The 25,651-nt window shown below is 38.5% G+C and overlaps 1 protein-coding gene across 1 annotated transcript; it reads right to left on the bottom strand.

Moving 5' to 3' along the window:
• Positions 1-767: 767 nt before the first annotated feature.
• Positions 768-12,917, bottom strand: onecut3a (one cut homeobox 3a). Its single transcript, XM_073844815.1, has 2 exons — positions 11,870-12,917; positions 768-1,072 (listed from the first exon to the last, which is right to left on the bottom strand). The coding sequence occupies exons 1-2, from the start codon at positions 12,915-12,917 to the stop codon at positions 768-770; spliced, it is 1,353 nt and encodes a 450-aa protein (XP_073700916.1).
• Between the last annotated feature and the right edge of the window lie 12,734 nt (positions 12,918-25,651).

Genomic DNA, 25,651 nt, shown 5'->3' with positions numbered 1-25,651 from the left:
ACATGTTAAAAATGTGCCTCGTTGTGTTTGGCTGTGTACCTGTCTTGACATTTGGCCTAGATACGGAATGAAAAATATTCTATTCATAGTTGAAATATCATAGGTCGCAGTATGTCGAGATCAGAAAGGATGCACCGTTTGCTAAAAATGGTCCAGTATTTTGTCTCCAGACTTGAAGACGGTTGTGGACAGGTTTGCTTGTTAATCACAAGTGCCATGAAACATCGCAGTCCAGCTCTCCATTTCCATCTGTGCAAAATAAACCGTATGGAGAGCTGTGCTGGGCGAACGTGTGAGTCCTTGTTGTGGGAGCTCGTTCCGTTTCACCTTCAGTAGAGGTCGGCGTCCTTCGCTTTTCTGTCCGTATCGATTAGTCTCTCAATTCATTAGCTTAGCATATGATCTGAGAGCCTCAGTGAAACAACTGGCCATTAGGGAATTGTGCCGCCGTGGGCCCGAGAGAGTGATGATGCAGGTGGTGGCTTTCTTTGACAACCTTGCTTGAGTAACAAGCCTTCTGTGCTGTGAGCTGTGAAAGTGCTCGTTTGTCCTCGACCGCACAAATCGGCTCACTTTCTTGTGGTTTATGTGGTGCTTTTCCATGTGGAGATGTTTGGCTTGATTTCATAACAGTCCCAAAGTAAAAGGTTGCATTTAACATGAAACGTCGCCATTTTTTGGCAGCAGTGGGATTGATTGGCACGCAACGGGTGACTGTGAGGTTGGACTGATCCAGTCTCAGCCACCCAGGGAAAAGGGATTTAGATTTAAGCCTTGGAGAAGGTGGTGGCCGAGGTGCCTGGCTGGCCAGGACTGGCTACATGGCCGTGATGGTGCTCCTCGTGCCAGCGGTCGACGCAGCGGCGTCGTGCATTCATGAAGAAGTTGCTGACGGTGCTGAGTTCCAAGCCTAGCTGCTGCGAGATGGTCATCTGCATTTCCTTTGAGGGCCGCTTGTTCTCCTTGAAAATGGCGATGAGTGTGCGGCGCTGCAGGTCGGTGAAGACCAAACGCTGCTTCTTGGGTGCCATGTTGCGTTCCTTGTGCTGCTCCTGTTCCTTACGTTTACAGGCTGAATGGGACAGATCAGGGAAAGGGAAGCAGACAAAGAAAATGGAGAAGAAAAAAATTCATTAGCTTCGTGTTTGCTCTACATACCGAAATGCCCCATTTCAGAGCAAATTCCACAGATGAACAGCTTTGCAGGGAGTCGAAATGTTCAGACTCTCCTGTTTGGCTGTGGATTAATAGTGATTTAAGACAAATCCATTCTATCTCCCCGGAGGTCAAAAATCATCCCTTTAAAGAGAGCAGACAGAGCAGGCCAGCGGTGAGCACCTCAGCCTGGTCGTTGGAGACACTGCTGTTTGATTCAATATTAATGCAGTTTGGGCTCACAGTAGGAGAGCGAGTGACTGGTATACAAAAGTAGAGGTCTTTGTGTGAAAGAAAGAGAGAGAGAAAGAAAAGAAAGAAAGAGAAATAAAAAAAACACAAAGACGCGAGGGGGGTATTGACTCATCCTATTTTAGTGTGTATGTGTCTGTTTTTGGAGGTGGGGTCGTCCGCAGAGACTTCGGTCTGAACGCCCCTCCAGCAGGTCTGTAGTCTGCGACTTCAAACGGAGGCCACTGGAGGGCACGGACCTAAGAGAGGCAGAGTATTTTCAAACTGCCTTAACTCACACCACCACCTCCCTGTATGTTTCTGTCCTGGCAATGCAGAGAGAGAGAGATTCTGGCTGCCTACTTGAGGGCAGTAAACATGAGTATGCCAAGAAATGTTTTGGTTCGTTTGGAGCTCGCAAGCACAAAAGATGTATTTTATATTTGTGACCCTGGACCACAAAACCAGTCATAAGGGTACATTTTTTAAAATTGAGATTTATACATCACCTAAAAGCTGAATTAGGATATTACAGTATTTGGCCGGGATACAGCTATTTGAAAATCTGTAATCTGAGGGTGCAAAAAAAATGAGAAAATCACCTTTAAAGTTGTCCAAATGAAGTTCGTATGGATATTATTATTCAAAAATTAAGTTTTGATATTCACAATAGGAAATTCACAAAATATCTAAATGGAACATGATCTTTACTTAGTATCCTAATGATTTTTGGCATAAAAGAAAAATCGATACCATGTATTTTTGGTTGTTGCTACAGACATACCCGTGCTACTTGCGGTCCAGGGTCACATTTATTTTGACACTATTTCAGTGTTTTATTATTGGTTTGTTTTCCAACGCGCTCACAGACCTTTTGCTTCCCTCAGCGTTTTTTCTGAATGGATCATTCATTTCTTACCTCCGCCACCTCTGTAGCCTGTAAAAGCAGCAGCTCTGCGTCTTACCCGGGTTTTATCTGTCTGTGTGCGTTTGTGGAGTGACTGGAGCCAAACTGTGGTGCCATGTATCTAATTACACCGAGCTGAGGCCCATTGATCACGTCACCTCTCGCAGTCAAATCTGTTTACTACAGGCGTCTAACTGCCTGGACCGCATCCATCATATTCAGATTCCATATCAGCCACACACATACACACACAGACACACAACACAAGCACACGCCGTTAAATGCATAGTACACTTGAAGTGTACCGCTTAAATGTTGACGGTACTTTAACGTGCCTATAATATTTGTTTTCGCATAACATTACTCCTATCGCATAAAGGTGTCTCGGAGCGCTGAGTCTGAAATGAATGATGAAGCTTTAAAGCCTTTTAAATAGTAATGAGTCGTCTGTGTTGCTCGACTGAAATAACTACGCCTGAAAAAAGCAAACCTCAGCGTATCTGACGTGGACGACCTTTCAGCAAGATTTACTGGAGCCTTTTGTTTTGCCTTTTGACAGTGGTTTTCCAACACGGCGCGTTTTTAATATTTATATTTATATCTAGACTGTGTTTAAATCTGTTAAAATCTGCGTCTACCAGCAGGTGTCGCTGGCGCTATTCCCTGGTGTAAACGGTTTACAGGCGTAAGATTTTGTAATCAATATTGATCGATCGGTTGGGAAGGGGGCCCTGATTACTGAACCAAGCTCGGCGTAGAAAAGGAAAAAATCGATAGCTGCAGACTTTAGAGCTACAGTGAGCAGAGAGTGGGACAGAAGCAGAAATATATTGTACAGAAAAAAATAAACCAACGAGTGACGAAGAGTGAATTGAAATATTCGTATAGTGTTTTTGACACTTTCTACTCGCTTATTAGCACGTTTGATGAATTTCACAAATTCTAAATAAAACCAGACTTATAGCTAGTCTTTTTCTTTCTTTCTTTCTTTCTTTCTTTCTTTCTTTCTTTCTTTCTTTCTTTCTTTCTTTCTTTCTTTCTTTCTTTCTTTCTTTCTCAGTAGCCTAGAAGATCTATAAAGATTCAAAATGATCAATATTGTTCCGCTGTTTATGATTATAGTACGTTATACAGACTTAATTTTTACAGTTTTTATTTTAATTAATTACTCAAAACAAAACATTGAAGGGTTTTCACCTGGCACCTCTTCTGTTGCAGGTACAGCGGTTGAGCACAACGGTCGTTTCACTTGTTTTAAAAAGGTGTGTTTTTTATTTATTTAAATTTCTATGAGATTCTTAACGTCTGTTATACAAAGGAATGCCTTCAAATGTGAATAAATTGTGCTGTTCCTTCTTAAGTTAAATATGTTGCGAGCTAGGCCTTGTCTACAAAAAAAATGACATTTCGTTAAGGCTTTGCTAGACTTGTACTCAAGATCATGACACGATGTGTTTATTAGAAAAATAATTTGAATCTTATATTTGTAAATATCTATTTGGTTCACTGTAAAATATCATAAAACAGAGTTGACTTTGATCAAAAATATGACAAAGCGATAAAACGAGACCGTTTTTGTTTATATATTGACGCGGATAGAATGTAATTGTACATTATTTAATAATGATAATAATAAGGAAGAAAGCGGGGGAAAATATAATTATTTGTATGATGACACATAGCACTTCAGCTATTCATTTTCATAAAGTGACTCTGATGTTCATGTACGCAAATATTTAAGATGGTTAAGTAAAACCCGACTCCGAACTTTTTCTAAAGCTATTTCCTATGTTCTCTTAGCAGGGCAGTTTCTGACTTGCCTTGCAACACACAACACGCCAGTGATAGCTGGGTAAGCCTGTGGTGTTCAATACCGGTCGATAAATCCGTAAATAATTCGTTTTTGAAATTCATTTCATCTAATTAATTATAGTTCCATGAAAATTGTTCTGGTAATGAGCCAGAAACTATGGTAGGCCTGCCTTGTACCAATGGGGCGCTGAGTCTAAATTCGAAATAATACCAATTTAATAGCACTGCGTGCTGTGCAGTGTGGGGAATGACAAATGAGGACACACTGCAGTATGATTCTGAATAATGACTAAAAAACACAGCTGCAAGCGTCCAGAAAACCTCATTTATGTGTGGCCTATGATAGTGTTAATTAGTCTCGATGTGGGACACTGGCCAACCACAGGTATGTCTTTAAATTACTCCGTATTTACCGCAAATGTACGTCTAACGCTTATTTATTTGTAATAAATGAGGCTTAATCTATTCGACTATGAACAAGTGCGTTTTGCAATGAGCACTTAGATTTAAGCATTTTTTATTGTACGGTCCAGTGGATTAGCTGTAATGTTCATCGTGTTCATCAACTACGTTTATATAAATTGTATACAAAAGCAGTTTAAAATAGTATTATTAGAATAATTGAAAATAATGTCAAATAACGAGAACATTATTTAAAGTATGAAAACAGAGTTGGCCTTTATGCGTCCGTTTGTTTGTGTTTTTCCCCCCTTTTTTTGTTAAATTGGTTAGCTCTTCTTGTAAACAAGATTGTGCTCAAGGCTCTCTCTAAATACTCGACTAAATTTAGTGTAACTCAATAAGGAAAGATCAGTATGCTAATTTTCAGGTAATTTGAAATAACAACTCAAACTGTTAAAGTTAGTTATTGAAGCCAAGACATTATCGCAAATCGTTAGACGTGAACTTACGTCAGAAACTTTAATAATGAAGACATTAAAAAACACTTTTATAAACTAGGACACGAAGATGTAGTTTAGTACTATAGTAAAGCGTATTGTCGGTGTGAATTATAGCCAGTTATTTTTAGGCGGGAACAGTTTTTTTTTCTGTACTAAATATTAAACGTTAATGAGGTTGGCCTGGTTATGTTGGGCAACATAAAGATTCGAATGGAAAGCGTTCGATCAGCGTTCTGTTGCTATGGTAATACTAACAGGTATTAAACTTAACGTAAGAAGAACAACAGTCTTTTTGAACTTTGTTGCCTTAAAGTGTCTAAACCAGCAAACAATGTTCAATGTTTCAGATGGATATTAGTCTTATACGTTCAAAGCTTATGATATGAATCGTTGCCATATGATAAATTATTAATATTGCAGAATACAGTGCGTCTCTTTGAAGGTACAGTGAAATGTAAGGGGCAAACGATAAATGCGCTACCCATCAAAGGCAGCCATACATGTTTGAAGTATAGGACTACATTTGGCTTTATAGGCCCATGGCAGGTTCTTGTCTTTGAGGGTTAAACGTGGGTTCCTCATCACAGCTAATTGGAACTATAATAACCAAACTCCAAGGGTTCAGTCTAGGGGTTCTGGACTTCACAAAGTCTAAATAAATAAATAAATAAATGGTGTCTCCTGTGAAAGCTGGAGGTGTATGTGCACTCTCTTGGATTTCAAGTGGGAGGACTGAGGGAGTGCAAGGATCGATGGCTGGCCGCGCCGCTCAGCCGACCAGTCTGCCTAGGATCGATGCATAGAGTGCGGCTGAGCTGAAATTGGGAGCGGAGTGGCTCCCATAGAGGCCTATCCAGCGGTGGTTAAAAAGTCAGTGTGTCATGAAATTGCCCTTGTATGAATATGAATTGCTTTCATCAGCAGCTATTCCACAGAGGGGCGTGTTTTGCATGAGTATGCTTGTGTATAGTCTAAATATATTTAATATCAGTGCAATTAGAGATATAAGTGTGGAAATCTGAATTCATAATCTGTTGAAGGGTCTGGGTTGGGAAACACTAATGTAAACAGCTGATATGCAGGGTTAGTATGATGTGGGTGAGGCTAGAACATTACTAATGAGGTTACGCCTTTTTCCGTTATTTTTTTTTCCCAGCTGTTATCTTTATCAAGTGGCCTGACTAAACAAGCACATGACTTTTAAAAGTCTCTCACCTTTAAAACAACCCACTGGTAGGCTACCATTTCTTTAGGACTTATCACAGATTGATTTTATCTTTCCCTCTGATTTGATTTATTGGATGTCCACTGGTTTTATCAGCGTGACTTGGTGCTAATCGTCTCAAAGGTCGATGTTTTGACAGGGGCCATTTCTGCTGAGTTAGCCATGGTGGGCGAGGTAAAGGTGGGCCAAACCTGTGGGTTAACTACTGTACAAGTTAAGTGCTCAAAACATTTGTCTTTAAGAACTAAGCTTTTCCTACACTCTCATTAATGTTGACGGAATCATAACACAGGAGATCAATAATTGAACAGTCTAATAAAACTGTTGTTTAAGTTAAACGTCCACTCTATAGGCATATCGACACATCGGCTTGTGTTTGGTTGTAAAGACTGCTTGACCTGCAATTACAGTGAAGTGAGTTTAAGAGGTCTGAAGGGTTGAGAGACCAAACACCCTCCACAAAGTCTTGAAAGAACATTTAAAACCTCTGAAAATACCACAGGATTGATCAATACGTTTCATTTCTTGTGTGGACTCAAGCTGTCATTGAACATGCACAGCTAGTACACTCTACAAAAAAAGAAAAAAAAAGATTCCAGTCAAAACCAAAAAGTTTTTTTACAGCCTGATGCCAGAATAACATTTTTTAGCTTTTTCTTTAGTACTGGTGATCTGATCTGACATCGAAACATTTTTTTCATCTCCAAGAAGAACCATATACAGCAAAAATGGTTATTGTAGGGGCTTTTTAAGAAGGTGGTCCCATTGTGGAACCCTATTATGGTCTTTATTTATAATACTGTAACTTTAAGGAATATTTCAAAATATTGACGATGATGTGCAACTAAACATTGTGGGCTTTGGGTTTCACAGCTGTTACAAGTTGGTTTGACTGGCTAATTTAGCATGTTGTGGGCTCAATTCTTTGTAAATGGTGTAATGGCACACCAACAGAGTCACTACATTGTTAAATGGGCCTTAATGCCTCAAGATGTGTCAGTAACCAGCCAGTCTCTCAGGCTCTGGAGGGAACATGTGGTTTGAATCTGACCACACTGGCTAGTTTGAACATTTTATGCACTAGGGTTAGATTTTGTTGCTGTTTTTGCCAATAAAATCTTGTGCATCCATGTATGTAACAATGCACATATGACCTTAGACCACAAAACCAGTCATAACTTAAGGGTCAATTTTTTTTTAGATTTATATAGCATCTGCAAGCTGAATAAATAAGTTTTCCATTGATGTATGGTTTGTTAGGATATGACAATATTTGGTTGATGTACAACTATTTAAATATCTGGAATCTTTTCTTTTTTTTTAATATTGAGAAAATCGCCTTTGAAGATGTCCAAATGAAGTTCTTAGCAATGCATATTACTAATCAAAAATTAAGTTCTGATATATTTACAGTAGGAAATTTACAAAATATCTAATCCTAATTATTTTTGGCAAGAAGGAAAAATCGATCATTTTGTCCCATACAATACATTTATGGCTATTGCTACAAATATACCTCTGCTACTTGAGACTGGTTTTGTGGTCCAGGGTCACATATTTTGCGATTATGATAGACAATTTACGTGTGTTGCGTTATGTCAAATGTATATGCAAATTAATTTATTAATTTAAAATATATTGCACTAGAAAGGAACACAAGAAAAAGTATAGCGGAACTAGCTTTCAGGTCACACTAGGATGCATCAGATAAGGCGGAAAGTGAAGTATATTTACTACATGCCCAAGTGCTTTGTGCCGTGACTCAATCGAGTTGGAGGCGTTGTTCTGTAATATCAGCTAAGATAAAATTATTAAATCCCCCCTTGGTAAAATTTAGTGGTGACGCAATGCAATTTAACCCTTTGATGCTCTCCTCCTAGGCGGCACGGTCTCTTAGCAATTTGATTTAAAGGTCACTCTCTCCTATCGATCCATTTTGGCGGGCGAGCACAGAGATTGATCATGAAAATCTAAGCTCGCCGAGACAGTACTGCACGCATTATAGAGCAACAATGTTAGATCTTATGGTGGCGCGTACATGTGTTACTCTGTCCTCAATTATTTTTAAAAACGAGTGTAGAGAGCTGGTTTAAGGTATTGCATAAGATACTGTAGGCTATGTTGTCTGTCATAATGGCATTTACTGTTGCAAACAAGGTTGAAACATCAGCAGAATAAACATCTGGCAAATGTGGACATCAATCTAAAAATAGATGCAATAACATCTGCATTTCTAGCTGGTATGCACATGTCCACGTTGTTTGTAAATAATAAATGTTTTTATTAGTATGTATGTATTTTTTTAGTGCTGGGCAACGATAAGTCGCGATTAATCGCATCCAAAATAAGTTTTTGTTTATATAGGTGTGTGTACTGTGTATATTAATTATGTATGTATAGATACACACAGTATATATTTTGAAAATATTTAATATATAAACACAATTATTTTGGATGCGATTAATCACGATTAATCGTTGCCCAGCACTAACTGTTTTATATACAAGTATAGGCATAAAATCTTTTTTGAGCAGTGTTTAATTACCAACAAAAATTATTACAGATAAGTCGCAGTTGACTAAATTGACGCCTATGCTTGTGTTACCCATTTGCGCGATTTTCCTCAGAAGTACTACCTAAGAACAAACTTACTGTTTTTGTAGATTGACACTAAACATATCAAGTAGAACTTCAGCGTTTTAGATTTACCTTTTTATGTTTTTTTTAAATAGTTGACCTTTCGCTAGCAGTAGAGCACAAAATGGTTCAAGCAAGACGAACCTTATCAAAACATTAGATATGGAAAATACGTTTAAAAGTCGACTGCCAAATAAGGCGCATAATAGAAAAACTCCATCTTTAAAATTAGAATAAGGCAGTAGGCCAAAGGGGGAGGGGACGAAAGTGAAGTTTCTCCCATTTGGTTCAACTCAAGCTATTGAAATAGCAAACCGAGCAATGGAAATCAATACAAATTCACTGCTTGCTATATAGACCCAAACTATAATGCGAGGCCGTTTTAGTCACATGGGGCATATACAAACCTTAGGTCTTAAAGATGCAGGCGTGGTCATGAAATTTGCTGAAATAATACCTTGAAATAAACGGCTTCCATGCATTTGTTTACCGAACAGGTGACCGCATCTTCATTTTTCACTTCTGGCTCTATCAATTATTAAGGTCAACATCGATCATTTTCTTGGCCTGCCAAAGCCCGTCTCCCCCTGAAAATGCCTCGATTCGCTAATCCTAAATCAATTGCGTCCATCCTCGTGGGCTGGGAACTGGAGGCGAGACTGGAAGTCATTTTGATGAGGATGAGGATGATGATGTTGAGTGAAAAGCAAACACTACACTTCAAAGTGTTAAAGTGTGTATATAACATGGATTGATTGCGCTCAATTTCATGCGAGAGACTAATTCTTATCTGTAGAGTTTAACAGAAATTGTCAAGTGGTTTAAAAACACACACAGAAGGGCAAGGTGGTGGTAGAACTCCCATATGAATGCTATGCAAGCAATTTAGAGAACAGGCCTTTAGTTTAAATAATATAAGGAATTATATATAAGGAAAAAGGCAAATTTATCATCGTCGTGGTGCATTGCGTATATAAACACATACTGTTTTATTCTTTCCTTCTCTGCAGGAGAGTCTCCATATTATACACAGTAAAATCTACATCCTTCCTCCTAAACGAAACAGTAGGTAAATCCAGAGTCCAATGGGAGAGAGTGCTGAGCCGGTATAATTGATAGATGTACTGGCTATCTTTATTGATCGCCGTATTGATTGGGCCAAATACATTGAGATGGAGTGTGGAATACAGCACAGATGCTGAGACGAATTGTTTTTCATCGTTAATGCAATCTTTAAACATTGCGCATTGCGCAGCATTTGAGGATTGCAATTTTTCTGTCAGATTTACGCGCTGATGTGTCTGATATGATATATATATGCTGCTTATTTGGTCGTTTTTAAATATTCCAAAATATTCTCATTGTTTGTTTTTTTAACTAGCATTACTGTCCAAAAAGAAAAAAAGACGCTTCAGCGCCCCAGAAGAACAATACCAAATGATCCCACAGACACGGGCATTTTCACATTAGCCAAGCAGTGCCACGGCATTGATTTTTGTGACTGTGATGAATTTGGAATAGTAATTTGAATTTATTGATTGATGTAGTGAACGAGTATTCCCAGACTCACTATGAAACACAACCCCCCAACTTCTACATGCGCGCAGTGCATAATGGCTCATTTAAATGCACTTGCTTTTGCTATTTGCATATCATAGTAATTCCTCATTGAGCTAAATTTACTATAGATCCAGGACGTGCAAGGTGTTATTTTATTGGAAAGAATGCCGGTGTTTGTCAAATTACAGTTTTGGAGTTTAACAATAGTTCATACAAACAATACGTCTACTAAAAGCTACAATATAAGGTGTTTCAAAATAAATCGTTTATATTTTATATGTAATATATCATTATATAGGCCTATATATTGATTTTAATATGGACGCATTTTAAAGTTTACCTGAAAGACAATGAGTTACTACACCTCTAAGTCATACCTGTAGCAGTACAGAGTTCGTCTTGTGTTTAGGGTAACTTCCTTTTAATAGGGTGTGAAAGAAAAAAAATCTCGATGCCCAATTAGCTTTAACAGCAACGGCACTTAAGAGGACAATTGAATAGCGTTTAAATCTTTATTTACCAGAACAACTTTAAATGCGCAAAGGAACAATTTACATTCCATTAAGTGCTTTTCAACGGGGCATTGACTGGAACTAAAATATGCCACTATATCCTGGTTAATTGAACCCACAACTGAAATACGACGTGAGGTGATAGGTTTGGACGGGTCAGCGGCCTCTCTGCCAACCGTTATCAAAGGTAATGTTCAGTACACACACCTTTTCTTATCAATTTTACACATTTGCTTTTCAGTGTAGACATTTTAAGGCAAGACTGCACATTCGTATTGAATTCGCACTATTTTAGTTTGAAGTAAAAGGAAAAGAAATTTAGCTGGGGTAGGAGACAGACAGATGCAAAACTAATTTTTGTTCCATTCCAAGTCCATTCCATTTCAAGTCAATGGAATCAAATGTTTCAGAAAGGAATATTTTGAAAAATAAATATCCGTTTTTACTTTTACACTATTGACTATTATACACTTATACACTATTTCAACAAACCTAAACACCTGCAATAGGCCACAGATGGTGTATGGTAAGTAAAATAGTTTACACAGGCTAACTGATTTCCCCTGCCTCCAGTCTTAAACACATGCTAATAATTTGACAGTGTCCATAATAATTATGTACCTGTATTTAGAATAATTTTAGATGTCCCTAAAATACTTGTTTTTGTTAATTTACGGATACACGGCCTGATTCTATGTTTTAATCATTATCGTCTCTTATTGTCTTTCTGAATAGGAACAGACGCTTTAAGGTGAACTGTGAAAAATCAAACAACTATTAAGAACAAAGAATGTCTGTGGGTTCATTCACAGTGTATTGATTACATTTTTCAACAGCATGGAAGGAGATAGGAGTAAAATATATAGATTTTGCGAGATTGTTTTGATTACCTCTTTCACTCGAGGAAACTTAAGCGACCTTCACTCACCTGCAAGCCTAAGGGCCGACATGCGCTGGAACTCGGGTTCCTGCAGCCACTTCCACATCCGTCTGAACGTCTCCCGACCTGACTTGAGTTTACTCCAGGGTTTGGGATTCCGCAGGAGGTCCGAGAGAGTTCCTTGAGAGCGACACAAGATCCTCTGTGCAAAGATGGCCTGTGGGATGCTGTACCTCTTTAACTCCGCCGTTATTCGCTGAGCCACCTCTTTGGTGTTGATCTCCTCCACCTGCCCTGACCCACCACCCTGTCCGCCGCCTCCTGCTGCCTGCCTGTCCCGCTCCGACAGCACCGAACCGTTCGCCTGAGAGTGTGAGTGACTGTGATGGTGGTTGATGCCGTTGAGCGAAGACATGATGCCCGCCCCGTGGCCCCCTAATCCCCGCGCCAGGTGCTCCTCGCCCCGGCCGAGCATCGCAGCGTGGGTCTCGAAGCCTCCCGTGGAAATCATCTTGTCGTTCCCCAGGTGAGCGGTGGGACCGTACGCGCTCAGAGTCTGTTGAGAGTTGTGCAAAGACCCAAGGCCGTTGGAAAGAGGCGATATCGGTGGTCCCATCCCGGACAAGTCTTTGGAGTAGTGGCCATATAGGTTGCTCATGGACGCGAGGCCCCGGTCATCCCGCATCAGCGTGAAGCTGCCGCTGACGTTCCCGGCAGCGAGACGCTGGTGCGCGGGATGGTGATGAGCGTGAGGGTGCGGGTGGTGGTGAAATTTCTCTGAGACGTTGGATATGGGAGGCAAATGGTGCTGCAGCGGCGTCAGGGTGGTGTAAGTGCTGCTCAGGCTCATGCTCGAATCGCACGACATGGTCATCGCTGGATGGAGAGGACCGGACAGCGAATGGTCCGTGCGATACTCCCCGGCCCCGTCCAGTATCGAGGCCATGCTGGACACCATCGCTGACCTCCCGTGCGATGACACCAAGTTCCTATGTGTCGCCGACTGTCGTGCGTGAGGCGAGTTCATCAAGTCCCCCGTTTGATGGGAGTGTGACACGCCGTGCAGATTCCCAATGTTTTCCATTGTAAGTTCCATTGTTGAAAGACACTGTTTTTCCCCTCTCTCTCTTTCCTTTCTCTCACACTCTCCCTTCCAATAAATTTTAAACGATCTCAAAGCCGCGCGCCATTGATCCCCGAGATCTTCAGTGGTAGTCAATCCAGCATTTCACCACGCACATGTACGCACGCCTGGTGTCTAAACGCTTGTATCTATCGCCGTGGCGCGCGTCTTACTACTGACAGCCGAAGCTGACCGACTGAGAGTGTCTGCCTCGTGACCGCGCAATATATTAAGATGTGCTGTGCCTGTGTGCACGGGCGCGCGCACCGCACAATATAAAGGTTCTTCGGCGATTCTTAGGTTCAGTGAAGAACCTTTTTTTTCTATCCAGAAACAATTTGGGTTTTGTGGAGATATTGATATTTAAATTCTTGATGTTTCAGTAGCCTATACACGTTCTTCAGCCTATTGGTTTCTGGTTTGTTTAAAGCGCCAGTAGCCTACAGATGTTTTCTAAAGACTTAAATAATAAAAATATCCTAATGTAAAATCCTTTTGCTTCAGATTAGGGCTGACGTCACCAATACTGGCTGTTGTACAGACAAGAGACACCTAATATAGGTGATTCACTTACTCTCACAATTCGTCCCTGTGCTGTCATTCATTTAAAGACCGAAATCGAGTCTTTTTACTTAGCCTTTATGGGGTGACATCCTCGCACTTTGACACTAGCCGCGTTGCTGTGAATTATTGGGGATTCCTTTATGGACATGATTCATCGGTTTCTCCTGATAAAGTTGCTTAACTTGGCGCCAGCGAGCGACATCTTAACGGTTAAATATTAATGGATTTCCCAAACCCAAAGTAGATAAGATAGTCAAATTCCTTTTGAACGACATGAGATCACATGATTAATCATATCATATTTGTGTTAGATGTTTGAAAGTTTAACGAAATTTTATTGTCAACCAAATGGGCTGTTTGCAGTTTGTGTTGTGACAGAAACTCATGTGATGTAATTATCAGCACCTTGAATAGCCGAAAAAATAAACTTATTAAAACAAGAAAAAAAGAAAGAAGCTAAAAAACAACTCACACTTCATATTCACTCAAGTTTTAGGCTGCATAGCCTACATTTTCATTAGACAAGTTTCCTTCTGTTTTGTATTTTCATGATGCTGCATGGATAAGGATAACATGCAAATATATCACATTGATTTCTTTACTTAGTTGTTACATTTACATACAGGCCTAACTTTGTGATTCACTAGTCTTTTCAACAACTGAATTATTAGTAGGCCTATTCTATTTTTCTAAACCGCTGTATATGTTACAGCAAAAGTAATGGGATCTTCTTTTTCCCCAAAACTATAGATAACATTGCTTAAATTAATTTGATTAGCCTAAATGAATACGACAGTGCTTAGTCGTTATTGTTTTCTCCCCACACGATGATCATTTCCGGTTCACGCCTATTATTAATGCACTCAGTCATAGATCAATAAATTGATCATTCAGAATGGGACGGGTAATAAATGTAATATATTTGTTTCCCCTAAGAATGGCCTCTCAAAGGGTGAATCCCCATTGTTATTGACTATCATAGGCCCACTCATTTATTTGACTATAATTATTGCCGCCAATAAATAAAACGGAAGAAAAACATCGATATATTTATAGAAAAGGCCACTTTATTTTCGGCCGAATTTCAGTGGATCTTAATCGCTGGTCGAGGAACAGCAAAATAGTTATCTTCGTGTGTGGCCTATTATATACCTTTATTAGAGTAACTTCACCATTTAGTCTCACAGCAAAATCCAGATAGGAAGTTATAATTTTATTATAATGATGAACAGGACCATGACATTAGAAAACAACAACCTTGTCCTTTGGGATTTGCAGTTTCTTATTGATCCTTGCAATCAGTGTTATTGAAAATAAATTAGGCCGCTCGCAAATCTGTTTGCTGCAGCCTTGCAAATTTTTTACTCAAGGTGCCATCACTGTTTCTATTCTCATACTTAACAACTACATAAAATCACATTTTGTGAAGTAACTAGTTGGTATTTGACCATTTGCAACATAATCCTTATTTCCAGTGTATTTTGAAGGCTATATTAAATCCAGACATCTAAATGAACTCGAGGGTCAGTGATACGATAATGTTATGGCGGCCGTGTGTGCTATTCCCGACAAAAAGGGTTCAGATATTTCTGGCTCATATATCTGGACACAACCACAATTGATTATCGCATTGATTTGTTCCTTGCTATTTACAAAATCATGCTCTGCTATGACAGGATAATTGAATGCGGTTTAATGTGGAGATGAACGGTAACAGCTGATGCGTTTGCTCACGAGAACATCGTGCAGTCAGTTTTATGATAAGTTTTTCTGCATATCGTTACATTTATGATATTGACACACAGTATATTGCAGCCTCTACAGTGCCTTTACCTACCTGTCGATATATTTACAAGTTATTATATTTGCTAAAAGTAAACATAAGATAAAAAGGCGGCAAATAATGAAGTTAGGAAAGAATATCAATGGTTTATCAGATGAAATGATAGAAACGTACCACACACATGGTAAGTGAGTCTGTACACACTTCAGATAATTCGATTCAAACTTTTTTCTGTATAAATATAAGAAAAAATATATTTATATTTGTATAAATGCTTTTACTCTGTAGAAACACATTTGCCTTTGTTTTAAAATGACACTTTTTATAGGGTTTTTCTAATTGTAATTATTTGTGTGGGCCCTGCGTAGGCTGAGAGGTTGCTCATACCGCATATTTAAAATCTACCCAACAGAAATTGAATTCTTTAGGGGATAAAGTTTTGTGCTATTCTATAACAACAGTGTTTTGATTCTCTGAACAATGTCTAGAAGCCTATAATGCAACATTGTACTTGCTGCATAAATTATTAGAGAGCAGACCCTGATTTAATTTTCGCTCGAATATTCAAATGTGCTAGACGTACCCTGTGGCTCACATAGTATGAAATATTAAAACTGTCGATATCCAAATAGAGACTAGGAAAGCCATAGAGACTCAATATTTTATTTTGCATTTCTAAGGGTTTGAGTCTACAAACACAATTGCTTAATAAGTGCGTCCACCGGTTGCATTATGTATCTGTTTATTTTATATTTTAAAATAACCATTTACACTTTAAATTTATGATAGAAAAAATTGTCAGAAATAATCACTTGAAATTTAGTTATCACGGCCACAATGACAGATTACTTATTTTACATTGCATTAGGCCTTCCAATAATCAATAATCAATATTTTTTTAGAAACGAATTACCCTGAAATGTTCAACGAACAAAATTAACAAATAAAGTAGCCTACAACAAAAATGTTAACACGCCGAACTTCAAACGAACCCTTTAAGTTTTTTTTCCGAGCTTCTTTTAAAACTAATATTTTCTTTAAATGTATTATTATATATTTAACAATTTAATCCATTTATTTCGGTATGTATTGCATTTCAAGCCTGTCATTCGGATATGGGAAGCTGTTCATTTAAAAGTGTGCACTGCTGATAAAATGGCTTCTGTTTAGTGTGCTTCAAAGGTCCAGGTATTTTTTTTTCAGGGGTTTGATTAGTTTCTATCACGAAGTGTGACAAAGATAGACTCAATTTTGCTTGACTGCATTAGTAGTATCACTTGGCTGATCGATCACACACTAAAGTAAATTTACTTGAATCGGTTTATTGGCAGAAGTCAAGCAGTCCTGTTGAAACTGACCATTGCAGCATGGAGTTAGGTGAGACTTGAAATTTATTTTCTTATCGGACAATAAAGTCTTCAAGAATTGGCTTTGTAATACCTCAAATCATTCCACTTTAAAACTTTGTTTTAAAACATCTTTGACGTTTTTATATAAAATCATTGTTAAGCTTGTATTATCTTAATACTTAAATTAAAACGTGAAGCACAAAAGTTGAATTCTCCGACAAAACATTTTGTTGCAATGTCGTTTTAACTTAAATAATAAACAAGTTCTTTAGAACGTGATGTTTTCTTGTAGTAGCTCATAAAGTTGTATTTGTTTTTTAAAACGACAATTTATGTGTTTCAGAGATTAGTTAACTTGCAGGCTTTTTCATACGATATAGATATTATAGAGCTCTTGACACGATATATTCATAAGTTGAATATATCGAATACATTATTACAAATAAAAAACTATAAGTTCTACACATCAAAGAGGTTGACAGAATTATATTATTAACTATTTTTTTTTATTTTTGTGCTGCTGTGGTTGTTTGGATATGGAAGTTCTTCTAGTTCGGTAATTCATGGTTTCCGCGGTCTTTAAAGCACCAAAACATGTATTTGTTTTTCTTAAGAATTATACATGAACCTTTCTAAATGAATGTTAAATACATTATCCTTATCCTTATCCCCTTTTCAGTTATTGGTTATTAAACTGAATGGTTTAAATCTCTCTTGCGATGATAAAAATCATCATCTTGTAAGACGAGCCCTGCTCTGCATGTGGAAGCGGGTTTTCAGTGTTCCGTGTATTTAGAGACCTGTGTATTTGAAAATGCTCAGCGAAAGAGAGCATGTGATCTATGGCTCTGGTCTCTGATCGATATATCCGCATTCTGATCGATTGGTATGGCAGAAATCTCAGGGACCCGTAAAAAGCTTTCCATCAGAAAATGCCCCCTTTTAGGCAAACGCGGCTTTTAGAACTATTTGTTTATATACAAAAAATAAAAATAATAATAAAATAAAGATATTAGATATATTAGATATTTATATCTATATTTTAATCCGCATTTTATATCATGTTAGAAATGTGCGTTTTTAGGCTAATTGTGTTTGTAATCATTTAAATAAGTAATATGAAATATATCAAATAGTTTTGAGTTGTTTTAAATCCTGTTTTATACCATACGTTTTGTCTGTTACTGGCTTTCAGAAATATCAGACTGAAAATACAGTTGTAGCCCTAACACTCAAGATAAATATACTTTTACTTTTGTTTTTTGTTTTTTGTTTGTTTTATATCTTGTATAAATAAATTCTAAATAAATTAGATCACTTTGCGGTTATCTGATAATTTTCACATTGACAAATATATGCTACAACTATTATTATTTTGTTAGGTTTATTATTTTTAAAGCAAATCTTCCGTTACCACTATAATATAGCTATACTATTTTCATATGTATTATCTCTTTTTTTTTTCTTAATGTACAGCTGCAAACCCAAGGATACACATTTTAAAACAACCTTAAATGTCTCTGCCTTCTCAGTCCTACGGATAGCAAGCATCATCATTTAAATATGATCGATTATATCGATTATTGTAGGCCGTTTCACAGATGTCATGCACTTTCCTTTTTTATCTGACCTCTGATTTTTTTCGGATGAAAATGTTTATATTGCTGCAAGTCTGAAAGTATTTGAAGCGCAGTAACAACAACAAAAAAAAAAAAAAAAAAAAAAAAAAACGAAAAAAGGAGATAATCGCTTAATTTTTGGTTCTGCTGTATGTTAATATTTAGCCTAATATTTATTTCCGGTAACTTTTAAAATTACCTATTAAACTAATTTCTTTCAATTTTGCCACAATAAGGTAGGCCTATGCTGACATAATGTAGTATTGTTTTGTGTTAGACTTCTTCATGCTCAATTTATCCAGTTTCACTGGACGGTTGTCTCATACTGAATAAATGTCGGCATTCACAACACCACTGGATTGTATCAGACACCTCAGCTTACTGATTTTTCTTTTTAGCATTTTTGTATCATTTAAACTGAGGTAATAATAATGATAACGCATACAAACATAGGGCTAATTAATAATGCTAAAATTAATATCAATCGATCGATCATAAAAGTTCAATTTATTGAAACCGCACTACCTAGCTAATTAGTTCAAACATTATAAACTATTTTTATCTGCATTTAAGATTTAAAAATGTATATCGTGTTTTTGAACACTCAAAGTTAGCCATTTTGCAATCTTTACACACCGTGTTAGAAATTTAGGTAACTTTATAACAAGCTTACTTAAACTGTTTCATAATTTTAAATCACAAAATAAACACCCAAACTGACTTTTGAATGGTCAAAAGCCGTATATGTGAACAAAAAGAACATGTAGCCTATACAGTTTCGCGGTCTTAAAACAATCATATTCAGCATTATACTATTATGCAAAGTCAACATACTGTATATGTTGCAAATTGTTTTCATTTATAGCATGTAATAACTCCTGGTAGAGCAGTGAATTTAGAGTCATCAATATCTGTGTACGTGTGTGTATGCGCGCACCTTCGGCTTTCAATACGAGGCTTTGGACTGGGAGAGAAATAGAGAGGGAAAAAAACATTCCCAGCCTCCACAGCCGAGAAAGCACCGGTTGCTAGGCGACAGGCGAAGGAGAGATGGATTGAAAAGGCATAGTCGATCAATTCCGGTGAGAGTGAGGGGGAAAAGGAGAGAGTGACCCAGAGAAAGCGATTGCGGCCAAAATCATACTGCAATGTTTAAGCGCGGTTAAAAACCGTCGCTACATTCCGTTTCCGTTACTCCGCCGTTACTCTGCCGCCGCTAAAACATTTTCGAAAACATTACCGCCGGCCGCCATTTTCTGAGTGACTTCAAAACTGGCGGTCCACCTGCCTCGAGTTGGTCCCGAACTGACGGGGGATTTTGAAAAACGTGCAGTTCGCAATTCACAGCCCGATTCGACAGATCCGAACAGATGCCCCTCCACCCCCCCCCCCCCCCCCCTGCAAGCCGCACACACGCTCACACCCCGCAGTGTGTGTCTGCACAGAGCAGTGTTGAGTGTATCGACTGAGTATTGATCCTTCCACTCACCTCCCTGCAGTCAGCTCTTGTCCTACATAGCAAGGCCTGTCTGATTCCTCCATTAATGGCCCTTATCCAGCGCCAATCTTTATTTAAACTGAAAAGTAGGAATCAGCACCCCCCACCCCCCACCCTCACCCGCAGTTCGTCCGTTCTCTTTCTTTCTTTCCTTCTTTCTTCCTTCCTTATTATTGTCGGCTGTTTTTGATAACTCTACATGTTGCTCTTGTGGTAGCATCAAATTAGCTACCTGTTTCAATCAGATTTAGGTGGTTTAAGTTTGAGTTGGAAAGCGATGGGGGATCCTTATCTCCGCCATGCAGAAACAAGCCATAAGCAATAAGACACTGGTTTCTATCTGTGCTGGCACACACAATGGGGATTAATTGATCTCTTAATACCACAGATAAATCAATGTCCTCACCCCCTCCATTTATTTGTCCAATCAGAGCAGGTGTCATTGGATCAACGGACCTCTCAGCCAATAGAATTTGGACTGAGCGCTGACTGACAGCGCTCAACGTTGGATGGTGTCAATCAAATTGGCATTGGCAAGGGAGTTGTATGGACTTAACGCCCAGAATACTCTTCCTTGCCGCGAGCTACATCTGCAAATCAGAAGAAAAGATGTAGTACAACGTATGACGTAAAGACATGCAATGTTAGTACAAACATAAATGTGGCCCAGGACCACAAAATCAGTCTTAAGTGTCAGTCATCAGCCTTTTATGCCAAAAATCATTAGGATATTAAGTAAAGATCATGTTCCATGAAGATATTTTGTATATTTAATACCGTAAACATAATAAAACTTATTTTTTGATTAGTAATATGCATTGCTAAGAACTTCATTTGGACAACTTTAAAGACGATTTTCTCAATATTTAGATTGTTTTGCACCCTCAGATTCCAGATTTTTAAATAATTGTATCTCAGCCAAATATTGTCCTATCCTAACAAATTTATCAGACGATTGACCCGTATGACTGGTTTTGTGGTCCAGGGTCACAAATTCAAAACACTAAAAAAAATTAGAGATTTTTACCTGGTGCAGTTTTTAAGTTATGTGACTGAACAAGTGTTTTTCTTCTTTCTTGTTTTTCTTTTAAATGGACAGTTCACACAGAATGAAAATTCAGTCATTACAGAATTACATTACTTGTGTAGTTCCATCCATGTTTTTTTCTTCTTCTTCAGAACACAATAGAAGATTTGGCTATACATTGTAGATCAATAGGGTCCAAAAGTTTCATGCTCCAAAAAGAACATAGATGTAGTAATGGCATGTGTTATTTTTGAAATGTACATAAATGTACTGTGTCCTCCTTGCATTTTATACTTAAAGGGTTAGTTCACCCTTTTTGTCTGCAAAAAACAACAACTTTATTCAACAATTTCTTCTCTTCCCTGTCAGTCTATAATGCACATTCACAAAAGTAAAATTAAGGTTGAACCTGATGTCACATGGACTATTTTAACGATGTCCTTATTGCTTTTCTGGGCCTTGAACGTCAGAAAGCTCTTGGATTTCATCAAAAATATCTTCTTTGTGTTCTGAAGATAAATTAAGGTCTTACAGGTTTGGAACGACAGGAGGGTGAATAATCCCTTTTAGTTCTAACCCATTTTATCAGACTTCAATTCTCTTAGATATAAATATTTTCAACATTTAGTTTTGCCTCATTGGCATCAATTTAAACAAGCCGTCTACCCCGACTAAGGTCTGTGCGTCTACATATTGTGTATAATAGAGCTGCGTCCTGCATAATGTCCCACTGACCCTCAATGCTGACCCGCTGAAATCTCCAGCTTCTATTCTAGGGATCTTCTAGATGCTCTTCGTCTCTTTGTTTTGCATCCTTTATTTTTTCCACTTCAGATTCCCTTCGTTTACCACAGTCATGATTTATCCAAACATTTTGTATCAAACACGGCTAAAAATATTCCCTTTCTTTCTTGAAGTATTGATTTTGCCTGTAGCATTGTCTATGGTGTGTGTGTGTGTGTGTGTGTGTGTGTGTGTGTGTGTGTGAGTGAGTCAGTCTTTGGATGTGTTTTATGGGGGTAAGCAGGGAGGGGGTGCCAACATTAAAGCAGAAAACGGGTTCAAATACTGTGTTTTTTCCATTTTTAATAAAATCCTTGAATCGCCAGACACCACACAATCATCTTCATCAGCTTCGCTCCCTCAACGCGTCCTCAATCCCTTGGAGTGACTTGACATGTGCTTAACTTTGACCAGACAATCCCATTCAAGTACACTATGAATTTTGCAAGTTAGTCATTTGCAAAATGGATGAAAAGCATATAATTTTGCCGCAACAATCGCAGGCTCTTTTGTCGTCGGGGCATAATGGAAATGGAGGGAACTGATCAATAGGTTATTGATTTTCATTGGATGGAGTTGGGGGAATTGAGAGAAAGCGAACGAGGAAGAAAGAGAGAGGCGGTGGGGGCTGACTGTGAAATGCAGGTTTTTGAAATCTTCTGTTTAGAAGATGAATGCTTCTACTGGAAGCAGGTGATCTTGTTTGTCTTGCCTGTTTTGAAACAGTTCTGGTGCATTGTGGGATTGGCTGACTCACAGGGCATAGTTTGCCTCCTTAAACCGTGTTGCCAAAACACATTATGTGAACTTTAATCAGTGTCTGTTGGGGCACTATGTCAAAGTCTACCAATAAGAAATAATTTTTTGCACAGAAATCCAAAACTTGGATGTCGTTTTTTTTTTTTTCTTTGTTCTTCTTTCTAGACTATTAAAGGGCAAATTTATCCAATTCTCTAACCTTCATGTCATTTCTAACCTTTATGACTTTCTTTCTTCTGTGGAACATGAAAGTACTTATTTTGAAAAATGCCTTAATGTGTGCTTTTTTCATACAATAAGGTTAATGGAGTCCTATGCTGTCTTGAATTTTTTTAAATTGCCAAAAACAGTTCTTCAACATGTATTGTCCACCTCATCAATTTACTCTACGAAAACTCATATAAAATACCAAATTACAACCATTATTATACCTTTATCTCCGCATTTGATGGGGAGTTCCCATTGATCTGTCCTTAAGGCCAATTGGCCTGCACTTTGCAGTGTTTGGGGTGCAGGCTATGTTATCTGGGCCGGTATCGCAGGCGGATGTGTGGTGATACGTGTGTATGGCGTGTTAATGCGTGAAGCTGGACTTGCATTGATCTCTGCGCAGGATGTCAAACATTTTAGCGGCGATCTCGTCCTTGTTATTGCTCTCCACCGGCAGGCTGTTAATGCATAAAAAATCGTTTGTCCCCATGTTTTCCTCCCCATCTCAATTGGACGCCCAGAGCAACAGAAGAATACCACGTTGTTGTACTCCACGAGCACTCCACCCCCTCCCTTCTTTCTGTTCTCCTCGTCCCTCATCCTTCCATTTTTGTGTCCATCTATCTTTACGACACCTGGTTTCATCTCCTTAATGTTTCCGGACTTGACAGTCTCCCTGGTCAAAAATTCTTAATTAAGCCTGCTGTGTGTATTTGCAGTTAGGCAAATTGCGACCTGACGGGGCTAATAAAAACATTTTCGAGAGAGGTAAAGCGAAGGAACCGAGCGAAGGTGTGGAGAACCGTCATCCACACCCCAACAACCCTATCTGTTCCTTCCTCTCTTTATCACTGTCAGCCATTCCCCGCATCCTCGCATTTTCTACATCACAGCCCAGAGGAAGAAGGATTGATAAATATTGCGGGTCTACTTTTGCAGGTCTTTAATCTCTCTCCCTTTTTGTTTTGGCCTGCGGGACTCATCGATTAGAACATTAAATCAAAAATCCTGGAGATATAGATATGAAAGTTTTGTTTGCAAGCTTTTCTCTCCTCCGTGGTTGGTACTTACCCAGTCATTAGTCTCAGGTTGAGGACGCTTCCAGGATGTAGCCAGTACAGCGTTTGCTGAAGTGCCTGCTAAAAGATGAAAGTACTAATATGTCAGTATTTTAAAATGTCTTGGGCTCCAGCTACTGACCTAGAAGGCCATAGATGTTGACCTTTCGGAATAATTGGCTACATGGATCCGTAAAGGCCGCATAATCTCCAATGATATTTGATACCTTAATTCCTCGTATTGTTTTAAGGGATGTAAAAGCTTTTACATAGAGTTGAAGTCAAAAGTTCACATACATCTTGCAGAATCGGCAAAATGGTAATTGTTTTACCAAAATAAGAGGGATCATACAAAATGCATGTTACTTTTTAATTAGCACTGACCTGAATAAGATATTACACATAAAGTACATTTACATATAGTCCACAAGAGACAATAATCATTGAATTTATAAAAATTACCTTGTTCAAAGTTTACATATGATTGATTCTTGATCCACATTGTTACCTGAATGTTCCTTGTTTGTCCTGAACAGTTAAACTGCCCACTGTTCTTAAAAAATCCTTCAGTTCCCACAAATTCTGTGGTTTTTCAGCATTTTTGTGAACTTGAACCCTTTTCAACAATGACTGTATGATTTTGCGATCCATCTTTTCACACTGAGGACAACTGAGGGACTCCAGAAGGAAAAATGATGCATTAAGGCTCTTAATGCATGGTTTTTATTTCTGGAGCATTAGTGAATGTTTGAACCCTCTGTAATAGTTGCATATTCTTTTCACAGTCCCTCAGTGTGAAAAGATGGATCTCAAAATCATACAGTCATTGTTGGAAAGGGTTCAAATACACAAAATTGCTGGAAAACCAAAGAATTTGTGGGACCTGAAGGATTTTTCTGAAGAACAGCAGACAGTTTAACTGTTCGGGACAAGCAAAGGACTACAAACAGTTGGCTAATACAGAGTTTTTTGGTGGACTAATGAATCGTTGACAACAAAGCCTGAAATGTGTCAAGAGCCCCAGCTCTTAATGCATTGTGTGTTCTTCTGGAGCATCAGTGAGAGTTTGAACCTTCTGTAATAGTTGCATTAAGTTGTCCCTCAGTTGTCCTCAGTGTAAAAAAAAGATGGATCTCAAACATACATATCATACAGTCATTCCACATTCCACAGTGTTGGAAAGGGTTCAAATACACAAAAATGCTGAAAAACCAAAGAATCTGTGAGAACTGAAGGACTTTTCTGGAAAATAGCAGGCAGTTTAACTGTTCAGGACAAACAAGGGACTCATAAACAACTATCACAATAAAAAATATATATCTTGGTAAAATAATATTTTGCAGATTCTCCAAGGTTTTGACTTCAACTGTATATGTGTGCAATGCTTTATAATATGTGTATTTTAAGAAACCACTAGATGAAAGCATATCGTGTCACTTGTACATTGTAAGACACAGCTGTACATGAGCTGACACCTTGTTGTCCATATGTCCATCACTTATCTGAAGTGTGAGAAATCCATTTCTGTAGCGCCAGGCCTTCCTATGAGAGACCACTGGACTCCTCACACCTCTGGTAATAGTGTATGAGATCCATACCTTCAGCTGAACACCCTGTGGTATTGCTTCCTCATGTGAGAGAGTGGACATTGGCTGTTATGGTCACAGCTTTCTCGACAGAGTGAGGAAGACCGAGAAGCAGAGGTGTCACAGCGTCGTACCGCAAAGGACTCTTGTGTGCCAGGACATGTCGTATTGTCATTGTGTTAAATGTGTGTGTGATTGCATGAGCCTCTTTAGTTGAGGACACTGCAGCTAATCAGCCAAGAGGTCCTGTAGGGTGTTAGTCCTAGTGTTGGAGAGTCCTCCTTTACTCTACAAGAGTCTTGACATCTCTTAACCTCTGTCAATTGTAATGGTGTCACTAACCGTGGTTTCTCCTACTGCACAAAGCCACAAAGCTCCTCGCAGACTCACTCTCCATGCACCTGTGGAAGTAGAAGTCGTTTTTTTAAACATTGTAAAAAGGTAATGCTGTAATAATTGTTTTACTTGATG

The sequence above is a fragment of the Garra rufa genome, chromosome 7, assembly GCF_049309525.1.
Source record: "Garra rufa chromosome 7, GarRuf1.0, whole genome shotgun sequence".
Classification (NCBI taxonomy): Eukaryota; Metazoa; Chordata; class Actinopteri; order Cypriniformes; family Cyprinidae; genus Garra; species Garra rufa.
Note: the sequence above shows the minus strand (reverse complement) of the source record. Positions and strands in the feature narration are given on the sequence as shown.

Excerpts from the sequence above, each read along its gene's own strand:
- onecut3a (XM_073844815.1), bottom strand. The coding sequence starts at position 12,917 with ATGGAACTTACAATGGAAAACATTGGGAATCTGCACGGCGTGTCACAC. Across the intron at positions 1,073-11,869 it reads GTCGGCCCTTAGGCTTGCAG|CCTGTAAACGTAAGGAACAG; the intron begins GTGAGTGAAGGT and ends TGTCCCATTCAG.